General features: G+C 43.9%; 2 protein-coding genes across 39 annotated transcripts in view; one reads left to right on the plus strand and one right to left on the minus strand.

Moving 5' to 3' along the window:
• BRCA1 (BRCA1 DNA repair associated) overlaps positions 1-7,471 on the minus strand; it is a 65,406-nt gene extending 57,935 nt beyond the window's left edge. For 5 of the 33 annotated variants that reach the window (XM_082706183.1, XM_082706181.1, XM_082706199.1 and 2 more), the window contains exons 1-2: positions 6,525-6,733; positions 5,487-5,599 (exon numbers count right to left, since the gene is read on the minus strand). Coding sequence is in view for 20 of the 33 variants with exons in the window: in XM_082706199.1 (XP_082562325.1) it covers positions 5,487-5,596 (110 nt within the window). In the remaining 13 variants the exon portion in view is untranslated. Of the gene's footprint in view, positions 1-5,486; positions 5,600-6,524; positions 6,769-7,393 lie in introns of those variants that run through there. The other 28 variants (XM_082706180.1, XM_082706191.1, XM_082706178.1 and 25 more) reach the window with 14 other exon arrangements.
• Positions 6,814-10,281, plus strand: part of NBR1 (NBR1 autophagy cargo receptor) — a 32,584-nt gene continuing 29,116 nt past the window's right edge. For 2 of the 6 annotated variants that reach the window (XM_082706217.1, XM_082706219.1), the window contains exon 1: positions 7,577-7,709. The gene's annotated coding sequence lies outside the window, so the exon portion shown is untranslated. Of the gene's footprint in view, positions 7,355-7,576; positions 7,710-10,281 lie in introns of those variants that run through there. The other 4 variants (XM_082706218.1, XM_082706220.1, XM_082706221.1 and 1 more) reach the window with 4 other exon arrangements.

Raw genomic sequence — 10,281 nt, forward strand, 5'->3', positions numbered from 1 at the left:
AAAAAAAAAGAAGCTGGAAGCCTACCCTTTAGCTACTGGAACACTGTTTCCAGTCATAATCAGGAATCATTTATTAAGACACGATTGAAAATTATACTGTTTTGCGCACTTTTTGTTTTAAACTTTTTATTTATTTGAGAGAGAGTTCATGAGCATGAGTGGCGGGGCGGGGGCGGTAGGGGCAGAGGAAGAGGGAGAAACAGACTCCCTACTGAGCAGGGAGCCCTTGCCCAGGGGCTCATTCCCAGGACCCTGGGATCATGACTAGAGCAGATGTCAGATGCTGAACCTACTGAGCCACCCAGGCGACCCAAGGGCACTATTAAACAAATGAACAAAAAGTAGAGTAGGTATGATTCTCATCCTAGAACTTTCCATTTGGATGAGTTTAAAGTTTAACAATGAAGAGAAGAAAAGTTTTAGTTTAAAAACCCAAGTAGAGGAGCGCCTGGGTGCCTCAGTAGTTAAGCGTCTGCCTCAGGTCACAATTCTGGGGTCCTGGGATCAAGCCCTGCATTGGGCTCTCCGCTCAGTGGGGAGCCTGCTTCTCCCTCTCCCACTCTCCCTGCTTGTATTCACTGTCTCACTGTCTTTCTCTGTCAAATAAATAAAATCTTTTAAAAAATAAAATCGGGGGCACCTGGGTGGCTCAGTGGGTTGGGCCGCTGCCTTCGGCTCAGGTCATGATCTCGGGGTCCTGGGATCGAGTCCTGCATCGGGCTCTCTGCTCAGCAGGAGCCTGCTTCCTCCTCTCTCTCTCTCTCTCTGCCTGCCTCTCTGCCTACTTGTGATCTCTCTCTGTCAAATAAATAAATAAAATCTTTAAATAAATAAATAAATAAATAAATAAAATCAGGGGTGGGGGGCGCCTGGGTGGCTTAGTGGGTTAAGCCTCTGTCTTCGGCTCAGGTCATGATTCCAGGGTCCTGGGATCTAGCCGCGCATTGGGCTCTCTGCTCAGCGGGGAGCCTGCTTCCCTCTCTCTTTGCCTGCCTCTCTGCCTACTTGTGATCTCTGTCAAATAAATAAACAAAATCTTAAAAAAAAGAAAGAAAGAAATATATTTGGGGTGCCTGGATGGCTCAGTGGGTTAAAGCCTCTGCCTTCAGCTCAGGTCATGATCTCAGGGTCCTGGGATCAAGCCCCAGATCAGGCTCTCTGCTTAGCAGGCAGTCTGCTTCCTCCTCTCTCTCTTCCTGCCTCTCTGCCTACTTGTGATCTCTGTCTATCAAATGAATAAATAAAATCTTTTTAAAAATAAAATAAAATAAATCAGGGGTGCCTGGGTGGCTCTGTGGGTTAAGTCTCTGTCTTCGGCTCAGGTCATGATCTCAGGGTCCTGGGATCGAGCCCCACATTGGGCTCTCTGCTCAGCGGGGAGCCTGCTTCCCTCTCTCTCTCTGCCTACCTCTCTGCCTACTTGTGATCTCTCTCTCCCTGTCAAATAAATAAATAAAACCTTTAAAAAGATATATATATATATATAAAGTATATAGAAAATGAAATAAAATAAATAATAAAAAATCTAAGGCTATTGTTAATAGAAAATAGATTTTAAAAAATAGGGAGTTGGAAAACATACAACTGCTAGTTGAAAATGATAATTTACCATTAACTTTCATTCTTGCATCTGTTTTTTATATATCTGAGCTTTTTAATTGATGGTTTAATTTGCCACAATGAGAAAGAACATTACATTTTTATAACTGAGTCTCGTGGAAATATAAAATAAATGGACCCGGATGCCACACTATTCAAGACTTTCTGATCACTCTTTGTAAATATCATGAGTAAGTTTTATGCTATTTCAAAAGCAATTTTTTTTTCCGGTTGTCATTTCCTGCTTCTCTGGCTCTGATGATTCATACAGTAGGCTATAAATCTCATTTAGCTCTTGTTTTTATTTAGCTGAAATGTTCAGGGGCAAGGGAGAGGAGGGTTACTTACAAATCTTGTATCTCTCTGGGAACACGACTTGCATTTTCTTTAATCTAATTTACTTGACTCCAAATACGAACAACAACTTTGAAGCACAAAGAGAAATGTACTTGAATTTACTCTCCTTTATTGAAGGGGCAATAGATAAAGCTTTCCAATTTACCTTTTGAATATTACCCACCACTATCCATCACAATATTAAAAACCATTAAACTATCAAAGGACCAATTTAGCTTATTATTTAATACCTTCAACAAACATTTAGTGAGTGGCTACTATGTCCCAAGTACATTGCTCTAACTACTAAGAACATGGAAGTAATCAAAAGAAATAAAAACCCTTGCTTTCATGGAGTTTAAATCCTATAAGGGTAGAGAAAAAGAATAAACAAATTATACAGAATGTTAGATAATAATAAAAGCTATGGGGGTAAAAAATAGGAAAGGGAAATAGTGTATTGGGGGTAATGGTTTTATCACTTTAAATAGGGTTGTCTAGAAATGCCTCTCTGAAAAAGTGGTGGTTTTTTTTTTTTAAGATTTTACTTATTTATTTGAGAGAGAGAGAGAGAGAGTGCGCACGCGAGAGAGCATGGGGGGCGGGAGGAGTGAGAGGCAGAGGGAGAGGGAGAAGCAGACTCCCGGCGGAGCAAGGAGCACGATGTGGGAGTCGATCCCAAAACCCTGGCATCATGACCTCAGCCAAAGGCAGACAATTAACCAACTGAACCACACAGTTGCCCAGCATCCAACTCGATCTCAGCTCAAGTCTTGATCTCAGGGTTCTGAGTTCAAGCTCCACATTGGGCTCCATGCTGGGCATGGAACCTACTTAAAAAACAAAAAACAAAACCAAGGGGCGCCTGGGTGGCTCAGTGGGTTAAAGCCTCGGCCTTCGGCTCGGGTCATGATCCTAGGGTCCTGGGATCGAGCCCCACATCGGGCTCTCTGCTCAGCGGGGAGCCTGCTTCCTCCTCTCTTTCTGCCTGCCTCTCTGCCTACTTGTGATCTCTGTCTGTCAAATAAATAAATAAAATATTAAAAACAAAACAAAACAAAACCAGGAGGCCAGATTGGCCAGAATAAAAGGAATAAGATGAAAGAGGGTAGACAAAAATTCTTCTAAGGTTCCTTTATGGCTTTTCACCAAGAAAGCCTAAGGTATAGCTTTTAATTATTTTGTAGATTTAGCAAATACCATAGATATTACCTAGTGACTGCTTGGGGTTCATAACCTGTATTGTGCCATAGACCCCCTTTGGCAGCTGGTGAATCCCATAAACACCCTTCCCAGAATAATGCTTTTATGTGCATAAAATTAAAAAAATATAAAATTATACAAGAAACCAATTATGTTGAAATAAAGTTCTAGCCATAGGCCTCTAAGGGTCGAGGAGGGTCAGCAAATTAAGAGCTCCTGAATACACACAAGAAAACTTCCTGGATTGACAGATCTGTTCTATATCTTGACTAGGTCACACAGATAGACACTTGTCAAAACTCATTGACTTGCACACTTAAGATGTCTGCATTTCACTGTAGATAAATTATGTTTCAACTGGAAAAAAAGACCTTGAGGGGTGCCTGAGTGGCTCAGTCAGTTAAGCAGCTGCCTTCAGCTAAGGTCATGATCCCAGGGTCCTGGGATAGAGTCCCACATCAGGCTCCCTGCTCATTGGACAGTCTGCTTCTCCCTCACCCTCTGTCTTCTGGCTTTGTGCTCTCACTCTCTGTCAAATGATTAAATAAAATCTTAAAAACAAAAACAAAAAAACCGGGCGCCTGGGTGGCTCAGTGGGTTAAGCCGCTGCCTTCGGCTCAGGTCATGATCTCGGGGTCCTGGGATCAAGTCCCACATCGGGCTCTCTCTGCTCAGCAGGGAGCCTGCTTCCTCCTCTCTCTCTCTCTGCCTCTCTGCCCACTTGTGATTTCTCTCTGTCAAATAAATAAATAAAATCTTTAAAAAAAAAAAAAAACCTTGAATATTTTGAATATTCTAGCTCCCTCTTTATAGATGAAGAAAAATAAAGGCGTACTCAAAAAGTCAGAGACTTGCCAAAGGTTTTGATGATTTGGAGTATTCTTTTTTTTTTTTTTTTTTTTTTTTTTTTTAAGATTTTCTTTTTGGGCACCTGGGTGGCTCAGTTGGTTGGGCGAATGCTTTTGGCTCAGGTTGTGATCCTGGAGTGCAGGGAGAGTGGAGAGTCCCGCATTGGGCTCCCCTGCTGAGCAGGGAGTCTGCTTCTCCCTCTGACCCCCCCCCTTCTCATGTTCTCTCTTTCTCTCAAATAGATAAAATCTTTTTTTTTTTTAAGATTATTTATTTATTTATTTGACAGCGATCACAAGATAAATAGATAAAATAGATAAAATCTTTTTTTTTTTAAAGATTATTTATTTATTTATTTGACAGCGATCACAAGTAGGCAGAGAGGCAGGTAGAGACAGGGAGGGAGAAGCAGGCTCCCCGCTGAGCAGAGAGCCCGAAGTGGGGCTTGATTCCAGGACCCTGGGATCATGACCTGAACCGAAGGCAGAGGCTTTAACCCACTTAGCCACCCAGATGCCCCTCAAATAAATAAATCTTTTTTTAAAAAAATCTATTTTCACGTGATCTCTACATCCAACATGGGGCTCAAACCCACAACCCCAAGATCAAGAATTGCATGCTCTACCAACTGAGCCAGCCAGGCACCCCTATATTCTTTATTTTATTTTTTTTTAAAGATTTTATTTATTCATTTGACAGAGAGGGATCACAAGTAGGTAGAGAGGCAGGCAGAGAGAGAGAGAGGAGGAAGCAGGCTCCCTGCTGAGCAGAGAACCGGACGCGGGACTCGATCCCAGGACCCTGAGATCACAACCCAGGCCGAAGGCAGCGGCTTAACCCACTGAGCCACCCAGGCGCCCCTTATTTTTTTTAAGATTTCATTTATTAAGAGAGAAAGAGAAAACTCAAGAAGGGGGAGGGGCAGAGGGAGAAGGAAAAGCAGATTCCCCACTGAGTAGGGAGCCCAACTTGGGGCTTGATTCTAGGATCCCAGGATCATAACCTGAGTGGAATGCAGACGCTAAACCAACTGAGCCACCCAGGCACGCACCCCAGTCCACCAAGTATTCTTATTTCAATATATAGGGCTACTTCAACCAAAGACCTACCCACTCACAAATCATTGTGATTTTATTTTGCCACTAATAACTATGCCTTTTCCAAGTGACTGAGCTGTTTTTAGAGCTTGGATGAAAAGGCCAATTACTCCAAACCAGATCTCTGAGCCCAAGTAGAATCAATCAAGACAGTCTACGAGCTAGGAAAGATAGGGGAGTGGAATGTGTTAAGGGAGGGGAAGGGGAGAGACAAAGTGGAGAAAAAGGAGTAAATTCCTATATTCCCAAAGCTCTCAAGTTAAGAAAAGAAGCAAATTTAATAGTTTAATCTTAATAGATATAATTTTTTCTTAATATATGCAAGGTCAATTCTGCTTATTTGCATAGGATATAATCAAGTAAAGAAGAATCTCAAATTAATAAACCCTTCTGTCGACTTACCAGATTGGACACTCTAAGATTTTCTGCATAGCATTAAGGACATTTTGTACTTCTTCAACACGATCCGCAGGTAAATCCATTTCTTCCTGTTCCAGTGAATTTTGAGGCATAAGCTTAAATATATATGTGTATATTTGTATGCACACACACACATTACTTTGAAAGGTTTCTAAGAACAGCCTAGTTTCATTAAATGTGATTTTTAAACAAGAAATTTAGACTGGAGTGCTTTAAAATCATACCAATCACAGAATTAATATCAAAAGCTTTTTTTTGTTTTTTAATTTTAAAAGCTGTGTTTTTTGGATAATTAAGACCATTTAAATTGCCTTCTTCCCCCCTCCCCCATAAAGCCTCCAACAACTTCCTTTTGGTCTTTTTCTCTCTCCAAGAAAAAAAAAAGCCACAGCGGGGTGACTGGGTGAGTGATGGCAGCCTCATATTTCTCCAATGATCCTGGCTCTTTTCTTTTTCTTGGTGAAAATCAACCTCAACAAAAACAAACCCTACACCAACCAACGTTCCCCACCCCTGCTCTTCCCCTGTGTTTCCCACTGGTCTGCATTTCTTTCAGGATCCTCTTTAGGTACGTCCCTGCCAGTAGCATCGGTGACTACTGACGCCCCTCTACTTTCTTCCTGTCCCTTCTCAAAAACGCGTATGAAGCCAGTTCTTTCTTAAGGGCTGTCCCTCCGACAAAATCCAGCCTCCTATTCTCAGACACATTCCTGCCCCCTTTCCCTCCTCAGAATCTCCTTCTCACATATACCAGCCGGTCTTTTTATACTATGATGCTCCCCAGGACACATTCCAGTTCCTGCCATCAGGACTCCCCCTCGGACACACCCTGCCCCCTTCCTTATCCTCGGTGCCTCCGCTGCCCCGAGACCCACAAAATGCCCCCATCCCCATGATTTCCCCAGACTCACGTCTTAGTCTTCTCAGGTTCCCACCCTCTGCCGGTCCCTGCCAGGTAACACCCATCTTGCTCTCTCACAGCACACTTGAGACCCTCTCCCTTCCCATGGGCTCGCTCACCTTCACTCAGAGCAAAGTGTCGGGGCTTCCCGGGTGCAGGGACCCAGTTCCCTGAAAACCCCCCGGACCACCCTCAATCCTGAAAGCCTTGGCGAGTTCACGCTGCGCAGTCGCACTTTCAATTTATCTATAATTCCCGCGCTTTCCTGTTGCCATGGAAACTGGCCGCAGCCACTGAGCGAGAACCTCTCTGAATACGAGATCGAAACCCGTTACGGAAGGGCGGAGCAGAAAGAGGCCGAGAGTCTCTCCGGGCTCCCGATTGGTCATCCATTCTATCCCCCGTTACGTAATTAGAAAGAGACGGAAAAGACGGAATTCTCCCGGAGTTTTCTGTTAGGCCCCTGCCCCCTCACCTCTACGCTTCTACTGGCGGCTTATTACGTCACAGTTTGCTGGACTAGGGCCGGAATCTACCTGAAGTCCGAATATGAGCTCAAGATAGTGCTGAAACAGTCACAAAAAAGGGGCCCTGTTCCCTCACCATTTCTGCCGCATGGAAGTCTCCAGTTTAGGTAAATAAAAGGATTGTGTGGGAAAAACTACGATTTCCAGGATGCATTGCGGATCGACAGGTCTTCCCCACAGTGTTCCTTGGAAACTGTAGTCTTATGGAGAGGCGCTTTGGACACCGGAAGCGGGCGCGATTCTCATGGCTAACCAGTTGATAGTTTGAAGAGCTCCGTGCGCTTATGCACGTCAACAGATATGGATTGGAGTGTTAGGTTTTCGTATCTTGAAAGCGGCGAATAGGCTAAAGAACCTACAAGTCCCAGGAAGACTACAATTCCCATCCAGCCCCGCGAGTCTCGGGGAAGGAGTCCACTAAGGTCAGTGACCTAAGGGAACTCGGAGGGCGCGGAATTTACCTGGGAAGGGGAAATGGGCTTCGCACCACGACTGCGCACTCGTAGTTCCGCCCCTCCACCCCAGTGTTTGTTATTGTTGTGCTGTTCTGGCAGCTCCTGCCCCGCCCCTGGCAGGCATGCTTGACCAATCAGTGGGATGATCGTTTTGAGGGACAACTAGTAAGAGCCAATCATCTTGTCGGAAACTCAAAAACTGGGGACTAGGCCCTATTTCTATCCGCCATGTTAGATTCACCCCGCAGGGATAGCAGCGGAGCTGGCAGCGAACGGTTCTTGCACTGGCCTCCGGCAGGCGCCCCCCGGGGGCCGGGAGCTGGTAAGAAAGCAGCTGCGGTTACGGAGGGGTGGTAGCACGTCGCCACTGAGAGGGCTAAGGGAAGTTTAAGGAAGGGATCCTGCAAAAAAAAAGGGGGGGGCTACTTTTCCTTGTCCGTGGGCAGCCAGTCTTGTCAGTGACCAGATGAGAGAGCCGTTCTGGCTGAGCGGCCGTATACTGCCAGAGAAATGGAGGGTCCGTGGCTCAGAACCTCAGCCTCCGCTAATGGAAGGCCAAGACTCCTTAGCAGAAAGGGGGCCTAAGCAAAGAAAACGAGAGAGTCCTCAGAGGGTGGTGACACTGTCTTGGGGACGTGGAGTGCTAGGAAACGATAACTGGAAGACTAGGATGAAGTCTGCAAGGGGAAAAAAAAAAATGACACTGCCCATAGCCTCCCAACCCCATCCCCTCCGCTTGAGAACCTCATAAAGGAGTCTCCTTGGTCAGGGACCTCAGGTATTGAAAGGACACCTTTTTTCCTTTTTGTCAAACACCCAGCTATAGGTCACACATTTTAACCCCCAGATAGCTTGTCAGGCCTTTGGTGGAGATAGTAATCAAAGCTCAGGTTGCCAGGTCTGCTTCATTAACGGGATTTTTGGTATCCTGAGAAAACTGACGTAGAGGAAAAACTATTTTGTGCCAAGCAGAGGTGAGCCAGTGGCATGAACTTATAATAATGACAGTTTTGAAAGCTGAAGGCCTGGGTCCCAGCCAGCTGACTTCACTGGCTTTAAACCTACAAGGGCAGATGGTCCTAACCATAACTTTGGTATTTCCACAAGTTCAAGATTAATGCTCTTGCTGAAAGAATTTTCACATAAAAGCCAAACAGAAATAGGCAATTCTTTATGAAGACCTGGATATGATCCAGCTTAGCTAGAATCCCCCACTTCCTGTTTTCTCTCATCAGCCTTACCAGCTGGATGAGCTCCAGGGTAACTAAACTAATTTTAATTGTGTAATTTGAGAAAAGGGGAGTTAGTTTCCTTCCTCCTGGAGTCTCAAAAGTGTGGAAGGGTTTCTCAGAAGTTGGAAAACTGAGAACATGTTTCAGAATATCTACGTTTTGGCTGACTGAACCAGTTACTTCATTTCCCTGATACTTTTTTTGCCCAAGAATCTGGGGAGTTGACAGGAAATCTCCAAATGTTAAGGACCCCAAGAATTGCATTCCATGTAAATGAATACTAGATGTCAGCAGATTGGTGCCAGAAACTGATATTTTTTTGGTAGTGAACTTGGCTCTAAATAAAGACAATGGAAAAAATTGGAGGGTAATTGATTTGGGATTAAAAAAATCCCTGATCCTCAGAGACTTCAAGGTCCTTTTTTTTTTTTTTTTAATTTTTTATTTTTTATAAACATGTATTTTTATCCCCAGGGGTACAGGTCTGTGAACAAGGTCCTTTTTAATAACAGCCTCAATTGTATTGTTTCACAGGGCACTGCATTTTGGTTTTTAAAGACTGATTTGTTGTAATTTTTACATTTTAGTAACGTTTTCAGAGAACTTGCACACCTGTTTTTATTTGACCTATTTTATAAATTAAGAGGCTGAAGCTCATGGGTTAAATGACTTGCTCACCATTACGTGACTAGTAATGTGTCAGACCCAGCTCTTCTCAACCCTTTTGCTCCCTCCCCCAGTATGCTGCAAACTGCTGAGACTTAGTCTTACTCATCTCCTACCTCCTATTCCTAGAGCAGAATCTGGTTATTTGAAGAGATTTTTTTAAGATCTGTTGATGAATATGTTTAAAAGATGACCTTTTTTGTTACAACTTTGGTTTGGATTTTAGCAAACTATTTTTCACGAAGTCTTAAGAACAAACCTATCTAACAATTCATCAGTAAATAAAATCCTTAATTAAAAACAACTGACCAGAGGGTTGCCTGGCCTGCTCAGTTGGTAGAATGTGCAACTCTTGGTCTTGGGTTTTAGGTTTGAGCCCTATGCTGGGTGTAGAGACCACTTAAAAATAGAATTTTTAGGGGCACCTGGGTGGCTCAGTGAGTTAAAGCCTCTGCCTTCAGCTCAGGTCCTGATCCCAGAGTCCTGGGATCAAGCCCCGAATCGCAGAGCCCTGCATTGCATGGGCTCTCTGCTCAGCGGGGAGCCTGCTTCCTCCTCTCTGCCTGCTTCTCTGCCTACTTGTGATCTCTGTCAAATAAAATCTTAAAAAAAAAAAAAAAAAAAAGAATTTTTAAAGGAAAAAAAATTGACCTGACCAGAGTAGATATTCAGTTACAGAATTGTTAACTTCTTCAACATGATAATGGTATCATGGTTTTCAAAAAGCCCCCCCCCCGCCTTTTTTTTTTTTAAGATTTTCATGCTCCGGGTGCCTGGGTGGCTCAGTGGGTTAAGCCTCTGCCTTGGGCTCAGGTCATGATCCCAGAGTCCTGGGATTGGCCCTGCATCGGGCTCTCTGCTCAGCGGGGAGCCTGCTTCTCCACCTCCTAGTGATCTGTCTGTCAAATAAAAAGTTAAATCTTAAAAAAAAAAAACAAAAACACTTTAAGATTTACATGCTCAATTTTAGGGAAGAAGTAATGGCTGTCAAAATAA

This window comes from Mustela nivalis (assembly GCF_964662115.1).
Source record: "Mustela nivalis genome assembly, chromosome: 17".
Classification (NCBI taxonomy): domain Eukaryota; kingdom Metazoa; phylum Chordata; class Mammalia; order Carnivora; family Mustelidae; genus Mustela; species Mustela nivalis.